A 14,358-nucleotide genomic window follows, 5' to 3' on the forward strand; every position below is an offset into this window, starting at 1 on the left:
TAAAGAGCAGAGTGTTGATGAGGAAGCAGCCCCTTTCATATACGAAGTAATTACTGTTCGTTTAAGTTTTAATGTCGCTTCTTACTTTCATTTAAAAAAAAAACTTGTTTTTTTTTATTTATTCCCTCTGGAGATCAGCAATTTGACGCTAACTTTTCTCCAGAATATTTTCTGAGTTGTCGCTGCGCAGCTGCTAAATATCTACCATACAAGAAACTAACAGATATTCCCCGTAAGTCAGTAAACATGCTTCGTGAAATAATAGCATCAGATCAATACTTTTTACTTGTCGCATTGCGTATAATTCTTATACTTTTGCCCCAGACGGGAGTGGCAGATTTTGAGGAATATAAGGATTTTGTGGAACCCTTAGCAGGTATCATTATAATGAAGTTTTCTTTATCGGAAACTATATCAAATTTAATATGAATTATATAAGGTCATTCTTCTAATCTGTGCTTATCCTATGTTATTTTTGTTGCTTAGTAGAACGAAAGGGTTTTTGGTATCTTCAGACGAGAAATTTGTAATTTTGCATATTTTCATTACTCCAAGGTAAAAACTTGAACAAAGTCTGAGCTACTGAAAACAACGTATCAAGTAGAAAAGCGCTTAGTTAAGTTTTCTTTTATTGTGGCTAAATATTAGCAAATGCCTTATTAAGTTATGGCCTAAGTTGAGTATTAAGCTCGCTTAAAGTTCAACGGAGTATCAGAGTTTTCTTTCCTTGCAAACTCATCTAAATATTTTACTGTGTTACCCTAAAATCGTAAAGTTCCCATCTAAAAATTGCTGTTGAAAATACAAACTCCTCTGCCCCCTGTATTGGGGGCTGTATAACCTTACTTCAACCCCTGGCTTTATGAATCCCTTTTGGGTCGTTTAAGCTAGATTAAGTTTTTAGCGAATGATAGGATCCAGTAAGTAAAGTGATACCTATTGACCCTCTTTCATTCTAACCGAATGCAATCAATCCTTGTCAGTTCTTTTATTACCATCTGTTTTTTTCTCTGGGTTTCCTCGAAAAAAGGGGATTTTGGAGAAATCAATATTTCGTCGGAAAAATTCAAGAAACACTGAATAATTCGGGGATAGTTAAAGCACTGATCTTTGCGCTAATACAATTCTTCCCGCCGTCTCTGAAAACTTACATGAAAGTAACAAATCAATGGGAACTTACATTTTGTTCTCACCCTTGTTGCTTACACCTTGTCTTTTTTGTTGTATGTTCTTTAGATTATATGACTGTATTTATGGCTCTCCAGTATTTTCATTGGACTGCCAAAATTCAACTCCCCTCGTTTTTTTCTGTTTTGCAAAACATCTAAGTTTTTCCAGGGAGCTGTAATTCACATCTTGTAAGTAAGTATGGTGTTGTCGTTTTTATTATATTTATAGAACAAACATTTTTATACCACGTTCGTTTACCTAAGCTAATTCATCCTTGTCCTAAGTACTGAGGCAGTAATCTTCTTCCTCGTGTTATTTTTCTGATATTATTGCTGTGATTATATTTGGAGAGTGATTTAAATCCAAATTCCAGCCATCCTGGATGCAAATGTTCTGTTTAAGGGAGTTTAATCACATCGCATTTTAGTGCTGATTTTAAATATATAAGTTTCATCAAGTTTAGTCTTAGCCATCAAAAGTTACGAGCCTGAGAAAATTTGCCTTATTTAGGAAAATAGGGGGAAACACCCCCTAAAAGTCGTAGGATCTTAACGAAAATGACACCATCAGATTCAGCGTATCAGAGAACCCTACTGTAGAAGTTTCAAGCTCCTATCTACAAAAATGTGGAATTTTGCATTTTTTGCCAGAAGACAAATCACGGGTGCGTGTTTATTTGTTTGTTTTTTTGTTTTGTTTTTTTTCCCCCAGGGGTCATCGTATCGACCAAGTGGTCCTAGAATGTCGCAAGAGGGCTCATTCTAACGGAAATGAAAAGTTCTAGTGCCCTTTTTAAGTGACCAAAAAAATTGGAGGGCATCTAGGCCCCCTCCCACGCTCATTTTTTTCCCAAAGTCAACGGATCAAAATTTTGAGATAGCCATTTTGTTTGGCATAGTCGAAAATCTTAATAACTATGTTTTTGGGGATGACTTACTCCCCCACAGTCCCTGGGGGAGGGGTTGCAAGTTACAAACTTCAACCAGTGTTTACATATAATAATGGTTATTGGGAAGTGTACAGACGTTTTCAGGGGGATTTTTTTGGTTTTGGGGTAGGGTTGAGGGAGGGGGCTATGTGGGAGGATCTTTCCTTGGAGAAATATGCCATGGGGGGAAAAAATTCAATGAAAAGGGCGCAGGATTTTCTAGCATTACTATAAAAAAAAAAATGAAAAAATAAACATGAAAACGTTTTTTCAAATGAAAGTAAGGAATAGCATTGAAATTTAAAACAAACAGAGATTATTACGCATATGAAGGGTTCTAAAAATACTTTAGCATAAAGAGCGAGGTATTTAGGAGGAGACAAATACCTCGCTCTTTATGCTAAAATATTTTTAGTGATATCAACTATTTATTCTACGGCCTATTTGATTCAGGGGTCATTCTTAAAGAATTGGAACAAAACTTACGATTTAGTGTAAAGAGCGAGGTATTAACGAGGGTACAAACCCCCTCGTACACATAATAAAAATATAAGAATATAAAAGTTTGTTACGTAAGTTAATTCTTAAGTTACGTATATTTTTTACTAATAAAAACGTTCGTTGAATATTAAAAGTTCTAGTAGCCTTTTTAAGTAACTGAAAAATTGGAGGGCAGCTAGGCCTCCTTCCCCACCCCTTATTTCTCAAAATCGTCTGATCAAAACTAAGAGAAAGCCATTTAGCCAAAAGAAAAATTAATATACTAATTTCATTTCAATAATTTATGTGCGGAGAGCCAAAATCAAACATGCATTAATTCAAAAACGTTCAGAAATTAAATAAAAAAAACTAGTTTTTTTAACTGAAAGTAAGGAGCGACATTAAAACTTAAAACGAACAGAAATTACTCCGTATATGAAATGGGTTGTCCCCTCCGCAGTCCCACGCTCTTTACGTTAAAGTTTTTAGTTGTTTTAAAAAGTAGAATTGTGGCAAAGAGTCAAACTTTAGCGTAAAGAGCGAGGGACTGCGGAGGGGACAACCCATTTCATACACGGAGTAATTTCTGTTCGTTTTAAGTTTTAATGTCGCTCCTTACTTTCAGTTAAAAAAACTAGGTTTTTTTTATTTAATTTAATAAAAACTGTCGGCGATGTCCAACTTCTCATTAAAAAACAAAAAAAAAGTTGAGGCTAATTGTCTGGTGTACCCTTTGCCCGTGCCCTTACTTTTAATTGGAACTCTAACCTATTCTCAGCCTGGCTCTCCATGTGAGTTGAGCCCTTGGTGTTTTCCCCCCTTTGCCGAAGATAGATGCTATTTCAGGCTATGTTATTGAGGTCTGAATATCTGAGGTTGTTATTTGCAAGAGCCGAAGGCCTGATTTCATAGCTGCAGGAATGGTGTCAAGTGCTTACGCAATTGACTTCTTTTCTGAAATTTTTATTTATTTTGCAATAGGTTCAATGGGTGCTCAGAAAATCACAAATGAATATTATTATATGCTATAAAAAATAGAAATGAGCTACATTTATGAAGAAATGCAAATTGCACTTACCTTCGACCTTTTGCCCGTGGAGCAGGCTGTGTGGTATGTTTTAAGAGTTAAAACGCCACAGCCTTACTCCAAATAAAAATAAAATCTATGGGTCCTACTATTGAAGGTTGAATAAAAGTCTGGCTATGTTTTAAGTTTGAAAAACCCGCCCTAACTACTCCCTTAACCTGAAAAATGAAACTCAAATTGGTCCCACTGTTGAAGTCTAAAGAAAAACCTGGCTGCTTAAGAACCAGCAGCGTTCGGAACTAAGCAAGAGTTCATTGCGTGTTCAAAGTAATTGGCGCCCAAACTGTGGAATTCAACACGCGACTCAAAAACTATACTTGTAAAATTAAAGAATTTATCCGATCTTCTTCTTTAAACACCGCAGATCCGTTTTTATGGCACAAGTGTTTTGTATCTCTTCACCACTTGTAGTAACCATTTTTATCACCAGGATGGCAGGCCGGAATTCGTATATTCGGTCTTTCTCTGGTTGCTTAGGTTACAAAAAAGAGTGCACAAGGAAATATAATTAACACATTGGCAAGTGAGCTATAACTGTTGTATTTTGAAATATTACTTATACAGTAAGTTAAAATTATTAATATTTTCAGGATGGATTTTTGGGGTAGAAGCTACAGAATCCATAACACCGCCACTCCCGACAAAGAGTATGGCACTTCCATTGCTGTTCATTGGTTTACCATTCAAATTCATTGAAATGTTGAGCCCCTTTTTAAAAAGCGAATTCAGGATTAACATAGTTCAACCACACTATCTTCTTCTGATTCCACGTCTTGTATTTACAGTTTTATCATTTCTGAACGATTTTGTGATGTATAAAGTTGCAAAAGCTTGTAAAATAAGACCATGGACAAGCTTAACTTTACTTGGAAGCTCACATGTAATGCTCATTTTTGTTACAAGACCCCTAAGAAGCTCTTTTGAGTTGTGCTTATTTTCACTATTGTTATGGTGTGTTGTTGACAGTGTCCGAGGAACAGGCGCTTCCCTTCTTTATGAAAAATACATTAATAGTAAGTTAGCTGTGGCAAAAGTTATGAAAGATAAAGTGAATTTAAGAAAAAAAGGAAAAGTGATTAAAGGTCACAACTTCAAGCATATGAATAAAATTGCATTCTTATTCACGGTTGGGATATTCAATCGCCCTTCTTTTGTGTTTTTTGGGCTAGTACCTGTGTTTTATTGGTTGTACAGAGGTTTGGACTCCTATAAAAGCTTATATGTTACATTTCACCTTAGAATGATGTCTCTGCTGCCAGTTTTTGCTATTACTTCTTACGTGCATATGTTTGTTGACTCGCTGTATTATAAGGACATAGATTGCGTAAGACTACTTATTTTTCAGTTTAATTTTGACGATGTTATAATAGCTCCTATTAACTATGGTATTAGTTTGACTGAGAGAATTGAATGGAATAAAGCCGAATTTAGGTCTGAACAAATTTATAATACGGTATCAAATGTAATTTATATGTATGGCATCTTGGGAGTTTTTGCGTTTTTCATTGTTTTTAAAATATTTTATCATACAATTATGGAAGTTTGGCCCCGAAAACCGAAGTATCTTACATTATCTGGAATGTTTGTTACAACGTATTTTTTTTCTTTATTGTTATTGTCTTTTACGGTATATGATGCACCAGTTCATATAGTTGCCCTTTTGCCAATTTTTTGTTTAATATTTTCTTCTGTTATGCATGGGCAAACTGGAATGAAAGGAAAATTTTTAAGGGCCGTTTGGTATTCTTGGAATATGTGTCAGTGCCTCTATTTAGGGTTTTTCAATCATGGATCATACCAGGGAGTGCTTAATGAAATCTCAGGTCATTTGAAAACGCGACCAGCAATGACCCAAACCTTCGTCATTTTAGTGGATGAGTTTCAACCACCTTTATACCCCTTATTCGTGAAAAAAGTAGACGCAGCAATAAAGTTATCAAATGGCTTGGTTTATAAACCTACAAAATTAACCCATATTTATGATTATTCTACTATGAACGATACGGAAATCACGGAATCAATAAGCGGTACTGTTAGGCTATTATTAGAAAAAATTGAGGTGACAAGTTACAAATATGAAATGTTAGTTTTTCTTCCAGCTGCAATATCAACATCTATCATAAAAAAACTACCCTCAAATACTAAGTTAAAGTTACAAAAGCGTATATACCCGCATATTAGCATGTATGATCCAATCGACCTCTCAGACTTGTGCTCTAAATATAAAGGCCAGTTCAAATGTGAAGATCCATGGAAGTGGTTTCAGAAGAAATTGAAATTGCTCTCTGTCGAATTTTACAAAGCTGTGTTGTGATCTTTTACATTTCAAGTTTGTACGAGCAATCGTGTGCATTATATACATACTACTCAGTAATAAATTTACCTACTTACTCATTTGTGTTAGTAAACAAACCATTTGCAATGGTCAGCACAAATATGTATCGGACCACTGTTTTTTTTTGCGCTTGTGGTGACCATGCATTAGGAGAGAAAAAAAACTCCTTGTTGCTTGATCTCTTTTCAAAATATTTTCTTATTTGTTTTCGTTTCATCGTGGTCGTAGCCAGAGGGCTATAGGGGCACAAAGAGTGAGTATATTCCAGAGGGCACCATTCACAATCGATTTTTGAAAGACACATTATTCCCTAACATAGCAACCAGTATTTACCCTAGATTATGATAAAATAGAGATGTAGTTGGATTTGTGCAAAATTTTGATCCAATTGTTTTAACACTTTCTTTTGTTTGGCCTATCAAGGAAAAAAGTAAAGACACCGTCTACTACATTCATCTTGTGGGGGCCTATGCCTGGGTACCATACTTTTCCATACAGTTCCGTGTTATACTTTTATTCGTCTCAGCAAATAGTGATAGTAATTACATTTTACTTGAACGAAAACCAACAAGAGTCCTGGGAAAAGGAGCAAAAACACAAATGAACAAATGATAACATTTATCATCAATAATGTAAATACGGTCTACCGTCAACCTACTGAAAAGGAGCTCTGCGGTTCATCCCTAGCCTTAGCAATTTCCTTCACTTCAAACTCCCAAAATACTTCTTTCTCAAGATTCTTATCCAATCATTTTTATCAATAAGACTTCTTTCAAAAATTTATTTACTTAGCTCTACCAATTCTTTACATTTATCTATAAAATATAAACGGTTCTACCCAATGCCCTGAACATTGGGCAAACGACAGGATCATTTTATTGCCAAGCCTGACCCATACCCTCCCTTCTTACCCTAGATGGTAACCCGTCTCCTATCATGTTCACCAATTAGCTCCACTCAACCACGATCCCCCTGAAACGCTCTTCCTCTAACGCCTCTGTAAACTTTTGATATAATTCTAGCGACTATTTTTTTTTTGCTTTCAACATCCAAACCTGTACCTTCATTCTTTATATTTTACTAAACAAAAAAGACAAGTTTTTTCAGCTGAAAGTAAGGAGCAACACTAAAACGCAAAACGAAAGAAATTATTCTGTTTATGAAGGAGTTTGTACCCTCCTCCAGCTTGCTCTTTACCTCAAAGTTTGACTATTTGTCCTAGTTTCTTAAGAACGAATCCTGAAACACAATTAGAATAGTAAGCTTTTTTTAAAAGAGCTAAAGACTTTAGCGTAAAAATCAAGATATTGTCAAGGGAGTGGCAATCCCTTTATATATGTAATAATTTCTGCTCGTTGTGAGATTTAGTGTTGCTCCTTACTTTCAGTTAAAAATTTTTTGATGTATAGCTAAATGAATTGCCTTATTTCGTGTTGTTTTTTTTAGCTCAGTTTCCAGTAAGCGCTAGCGAAGCACTCGACTTTCATGATGTTTAACTGTAAACTTCCAGATAAGGTTGTAAAACATAACTGTGTATGGCAAAGTGGTTTGCTTTTTAATAGGTTGCTGCTACTGTTGCAACTAGGCTTTTCTTCTTTTTTCTGTCCACTTCGTATGGAAAGTTGCTTCTAGCAGCTTTGGAAGAGGCTCGTTTTATTGGAAATCGAGGGTTACAGTTCTATCAAAAATGGTTTCAGGGCAACCCACTCTTTCTGTGCCTTTTTTACTACCCAGCCCTCCATAGCTCCGAAAACATCGAATCAAAATTTTGAGTTAATCATTTCATTTAAAGTAGTTGAAAGGGCCAATAAATATAACTCCAATGATTACAAGACCCCTGCAACCCCTTTGGGAAGGGGTGTAGTAGTGAAGTAATGTGGTTCAAGTAGATCAACTTTTTTTGTTTCAGACGGGGTAGGAGTATGGACCTTAGAAACAGATTAATTTTTTTTGTTCCTGATCGGTTTGAAACTTACAGGCGTAAATTACTGGGCAAAGAGTTACCTAATGTACAAAAAAAATATTCTATGACACAGCCCCCTCCCTCCCTCCGTAAAATAAGTTGGACCCGACAAAGTGCAATTTTTTGTACCGATAAGCTCGAAGCTTAAATTCTTAACTCCTTGGCCGAAGGAAACCCCAAGGCCAAAGGAGATTTGGAAAAAAATATCAATTTCCGCATAATGGAGCCGAAGAAAGAACCAAAAAAGGTAAAAAAGATATCCCCCCTATATTTGGATTTGATTGCTATTGCCCTCTACGTATTTCCCACTTGATAATGAATGCAACAGATAGTTCCATGCGTAACTGATATATCATCTGTTTGCGGTTTACGAGCTGTGGATATTTTTGACAAATAAAAACAATAATGTTCAAAATATCGACCGTGTTCAGTAAAACGTAAACGACACCGAAACCGTTTATAAGGATTTAGACGGAGAGGGAAATACACCACTCCTATTTATAGACTTTATTTAGCCATATCACATTTTTGTTTTTGTGTCATTGTTCATGTTATGACAAAAAAAAACTGTTCAAAATACAAAACCGTTTCAGTAAAGCTCAAATGTAGCTCTATTTTGTTGAAGTTTAATTAGCAGTAGCCCCTCTCTTCTTTGTAGTAAATTCTGTTCGCTTTAATTTTGACTTGATTAGTCATTTTAATTTCTATTCGTTGTAGGATTCATTTATTCACCCATAGCAAGTAATTTTTGGTTATTTTAAGTTTGAATTATTATATCAATTGACTTCTACTCGTCTTGGTAAAATAGGATCGTCTCTTTACTTTTCTTAGAAAAAACTCCTTTTATGGGATCTTGTTACTTAATAGGAAAAAAAATCACTTGTTGCTTTATAAGAATTTCTTTTATTTTTGTATTTCAACAGATTTCTGGTTATGCAATTTTTTTCCAAGTTTCCCTTTTCGGCATTTCGTTTGTGCGACACCTTTTATAGTTTTGTCACAGCCAAAACTTTGTGATTCGTATTTTTCACACTTCGTGCTATGGAAGTTATAGGTACGGATGCTTTGTTCTTTTTTTCCATTGACTTCTGTTTCTTTGAAACATAGCTGTTCATTTTTAACTTTATTTTTCCGTTAAAAACACTGCCGAATAGTCAATCGTAGTGTTTTAACTGTTTTTCCGTAATCTATTTTATCGTGATAAATAAAAGCCTTACCAGTTTTTTTTCTTTGGCTTTGTTTTTACCCAAGAGGCCTGTGTCAGCTAACAAGGCTTTTATTGGGTGTGTGACTAAATTTTCTAGCTTGGTTTGGGGTGCAACTAGGTCACGTTTTACGGACAAAACAGGATAGACTGCTGAAATTCGTGTTTTTGGCTATCCGTCTGGGGCCAAACGAAAAGCAGGTCACCCCTAAATAGGGCTGGGCGGTCACACGAAAGGGCATAACGGAACTCGGAGCAGAGGGAGTAAAGTGTGAAGCTATGAAAAAATTGGGGCGGAGGAAGAGCGTTTATAGCATTTTTTACCTCTAGTGGCTTGGCTCTGCAATGACTTGGCGTGTAAGCATCAGTAGTAGCAGTAGTAAAAGTGGTACTAGTAGTAGTAAAAGTAGTAGTAGTAGTCGTTGCAGTAGTAGTAGTAGAAGTACTATTAATAGCATTGGGTGTATGAAAATAGGATTAGTGATAATAAAGACGTGCATAAGATTAACTTGTTTCATACTTCTTTATAGGTATTGCTCTACAGTTTTACCATTTGATACAACCTTTTGCAAATATAGTTTACTTTTCATAGATAAATTTAAAAAATCGATAGAAATTTGTTCAAATATGTTTGAAAAGCTTTATATTTCACTAAGCAAAAAAAAAAAAAAATAGCTAAGCTGGTCAAGATTCTGCAGAAAAAATTTAAAAATAGAGCTCAATACTAGGCTGCCAAATTGAGATGAAAATAATTGAGTGCCACTTACTTCCTTTCAAGAATACACATTATTAATAAATATCTTTATTGCCCAAAAAATACACAAGGGTTCGATATGGAGTAGATGAGATGACAAAAACAAAACAAAAAACAAAGAAGAAGATACTCACAAAGAAATCTATACTATAAAGAATATATTCAAATATTTCTACTAACACATAGCAGGATGGAGGCTGTTGGTACTATCAGGCTTAGAAAAATAGTGACCGCGACGCTACTCAGCCACGGTTAGTGACTCAGTTAACCCATAGGCTGACACTAGTCTTTTGTTTCTAGCCTTTAAGGGTATACACAAGAGAAATTTCGCGAAACGAAAATATACGGATCTAATAGTCTTTTTACCAGTAGCCGTAAACACATTCCGAAATGGAGTCAATGCGAGGACATGAGGCATTGCAAAAGCCATGTACACAGGGAAGAGAATACGCCTGCTGTAGCTAGCTTTACAGTAGACTGTCACATCAAATGCTTTCCTAAATTTCTCACTTAGATGAGAGATAAGGAGAGCCATTATCATTTTTACACTACCCCCTATCTTGAAACTGAGATACTTAATCCAAGCAGATAAATGAACACTCTGATTTCCTAACTGCACGCATACAACATCCCCGACAGATTTGCCGAAAACAAGGACCTCGCTCTTCGAAGCATTAAAGTTGAGACCAATTTTGGCATATTACCTACTAAGACCGAAAAAGTTTTCCTCCACAGACCATACAGTTCTAGTTAAATTTAGGATGTCGTCAGCGTAATTGAGTACGGAAAGGTCCAAACCTTTAAAACAAAACTAATTCTAGCCTTTTTCTTGTGTGCGACCACACTACTATTATACAATGGTGACGAAGTTACCACACCCTGGCGGATTCCTTTCCAAACTCGAATTACGGCTTTACTCATTATGTAACCATGACGAGTAGGTACTCTCACGACAACAAATTATCTTACATACAGAATTTTAAAATACCCGCACAACCTAACGACTGAGACCTGACTGCTGCGCACTATACAGCAAATGGGAATGCACGCTAGAATCAAAAGCACGAGAGACATCATGAGCCGCAAGAACGAGAAACTCGCCACTATTCTCTATATCTATCAGAACATTGGCAAGTATATAATGCAAGTGTACCCGACTTTAGCCTTCCTTAAATCCAAGCTGGTTGTCCGGAGTTGAACAAGCCTTATTTACGGTCTTAATCACTAGTAACTCCAGCAATTTTCATAGAACAGAAGAAACTATTATAGGTCTATAGGAACAATATTTCCGGCTATCTTTATCTTTTTTCGGAACAGGAGTCAATGTACCAACACAAAAAGAATCGGGGACAATACCAGAATTAAAAGTGATTCGGTAAAACAAATGTAGATGCTGCAGCAGCTTATCACCTGCATGTAATAAATGAAAACCCCGTAATTGATCATAACCACGTGAGAATTTTCTTCGAAGGTGAATGATAGCACTGTAAATATCCGAGGCCGTGACTACGAAACCAATATCTGATTCAGTATCAACTAGACTGTCCACTAGTAGTGATTCATAGCGGGTTTCTAACACTGGATCAGGTGGAGAAAATTCGCTGGTGAAATAGTTGATCCAGTCACTCTCACTTGGAAGCTCTGAAGCGATATCCTTTGACTTTTTTGCCTAAAACTTCCAGTTTCCTGCTCGAGAAATTAAACAAACAAAAAAGTTTTTTCTACTGAAATTAAGAAGCAACATAAAAACTTAAAACGAACAGAAAATTATTACATCATTGAGGGGGGACGCCCTCTCCTCAATACCTCGTTTTTTACGCTAAAGTTTGATTTTTTTTTCTAGTTTCCAGTTTTTTTCTAGTTTTTCTGCTTAACTAGAATAATAAGCTCTTTTAGAAGTTCTAGAAAAAAACTTTAGTGTAAAGAGTGAGGTATTGAGGAGAGGGCAAACCCCCTTATTGATGTAATAATTTCTGTTCGTTTTAAGTTTCAATGTTGCTCCTTACTTTCAGTTGCAAAACTTTATAGAAAATCCCCTTCCATCACGAAAATTTCCTCCATGGAAATATCCTTCCACATAATCCTCCCTCATGAAAACGTCTGTATACTTCCCAATAACCAATTCTAAATGCAAACAATGGGCAAAGTTAATAGCTTGCAGCCTTTCCTCCCGGCACTGTGGGGGGTAAAGTCATCCTCAAAACATAGTTGTTAGATTTTTTTACTATGCCAAAAAATGGTCATCTCAAAATTTATGAGTGTGGGAGGGGAGCTAGATGATCTCCAATATTTTTGGTCACTCAAAAAGGGCACTAGAACTTTTGGTTTCCGATCAATTAGCCCTCTCTCGATCTTCTACGATCGCTGGCTTGATACGGTCACCCCTGAAAAAAAAAGCATCTATGATCTTTCTTCCAGCAAAAAAAAAATCCACATTTTTAAACATAGGAGCTTGAAACCTCTACAGTAGGGTTATGCTGAATCTTATGATGTTATTTTCATTAAGATCTCTTGATCTTTTGGGGGTGTTTCCCCTCTTTTTCAAGAATGGCCAAATTTTCTTCGGCTCGTAACTTTTGAAGGGTAACATTAAATTTGATGAATTTTACATATTCTGAATAAGCATCACAATTCGATTCTTTTTGTGTATCTATTGCGATCAAGGCCCTGTTTCTTTGATTTTTGGTTACTTTTGAGCTGCATCACTGCTTACTTACAGTTCGTTAACACGAACTGTTTGATTAGGCCGTGAGTTATTCGCATTCTCACACATAAAATTTTAACACGTCATTTTTGCAAGACAGTACCTTGGCGCCTTCAGGAGCTTTTCCTAAAACCTAATCATAGTTACCAATCTTTTACTTCTCAATGACATCATTCAAGTTTCTCGGCTTTTACAGGAAATATTTGATTATACATCTTTGGACCATGATTGGCTAACCATATTGGCTAACTAGATCATATTTATGACATAAGAGTCTCGCTTACAGTTTGCTAAGCTTGTCTTTGTTGTTTTATTAGAATTCCCCTTTAACGGTAATTTATAGCCCAAATATATAAACTTTTCGTACCCTCACTTACAAACTCTCTTTTTTCGTCATCCCTCCTCCTTTTCTCAGCACTACCACCAATGAATTCTTAACATTCAGCATCATGTCTGAATTCTACCCCCCCCCCCCTTCACCCCTAAGCGTAAATCTTATAAAGTGTGTTGTGTTTTTTGCACTTTGCTAAAATCACATATATTTTTAGCTTTTTTTTTACAACTGCAATATCGGAAATAACAAATTACTGTGTATTGAAATCTTGAACAGCTGAGGTTTCAAGGAATTATTATCATTATATACTAGAAATTCAGTTGTTTTGTTAATTCTTTCCGTTCTTCTTGGTTATCATTAAACAAAAAAAAACTAGCTTTTCAACTGAATGCAAGGAACAGCATTAAAACTTAAAACGAACTGAAATTATTGCAAATATAAGGGGGTTGTCCTTCCTCAATACCTCGCTCTTTACGCTAAAGTTTGGCTTTTTCTTCCAACCACTAAAGAATGACTCATCAAACACAAGGGCCGTTTAGTTAAAGTAATAATTTTTTTTAAAAGTTCAAAAAAGCTTTTGTGTAAAAAGCAAGGTAGTAAGGGCAGCCCCCTTATATTTGTAATAATTTCTGGTCGTTTTAAGTTTTAATACTGATCCATACTTTAAGTTGAAATTTTTTTTATTTAATTTCTGATCGTTTTACTAAATAATGCCAGAAAATCCAGACACCCCCTCTCCACAGAAATTTCCTTCCCGAACGAAAAAATGTGTACTTCCCAATAGCCAATACTATATGTAAATTAAATAAAAAAAAAACTAGTTTTTTTAACTGAAAGTAAGGAGCGACATTAAAACTTAAAACGAACAGAAATTACTCCGTATATGAAATGGGTTTTCCCCTCCGCAATCCCTTGCTCTTTACGCTAAAGTTTTTAATTGTTTTAAAAATTAGAATTGTGGCAAAGAGCCAAACTTTAGCGTAAAGAGCGAGGGATCTTTAGCGTAAAGAGCGAGGCACTTAAAAAGGGCACTAGAACTTTTCATTTCCATTAGAATGAGCCCTCTTGCGACATTCTAGGACCACTTAGTCGATAAAATGACCCCCTGGGAAAAAGAAAAAAAAAACAAACAAACAAATAAACACGCACCCGTGATCTGTCTTGTGGAAAAAAAACGAAATTCCACATTTTTGTAGATAGAAGCTGGAAATTATTGCTTTAAGGTTCTCTGATACGCTGAATGAGATGGTGTGATTTTTTTTAAATTCTATTACTTTTAGGGGGGTTTCCCCCTATTTTCCAAAATAAGGTAAATTTTCTCAGGCTCGTAACTTTTGATGACAAAGATTAAATTTGATTAAACTTATATATTTAAAATCAGCATAAAAACTCGATTCTT

At 35.6% G+C, this 14,358-nt stretch overlaps 1 protein-coding gene across 1 annotated transcript; it reads left to right on the forward strand.

Moving 5' to 3' along the window:
* The first annotated feature begins 212 nt into the window (after positions 1 to 212).
* On the forward strand, positions 213 to 8,503 carry LOC136039905 (GPI mannosyltransferase 4-like). Its single transcript, XM_065723893.1, has 2 exons — positions 213 to 376; positions 4,256 to 8,503. The coding sequence occupies exons 1-2, from the start codon at positions 247 to 249 to the stop codon at positions 5,977 to 5,979; spliced, it is 1,854 nt and encodes a 617-aa protein (XP_065579965.1). The 5' UTR covers positions 213 to 246; the 3' UTR covers positions 5,980 to 8,503.
* The last annotated feature ends 5,855 nt before the right edge of the window (positions 8,504 to 14,358 follow it).

This window comes from Artemia franciscana, chromosome 20 (assembly GCF_032884065.1).
Source record: "Artemia franciscana chromosome 20, ASM3288406v1, whole genome shotgun sequence".
NCBI lineage: Eukaryota > Metazoa > Arthropoda > Branchiopoda > Anostraca > Artemiidae > Artemia > Artemia franciscana.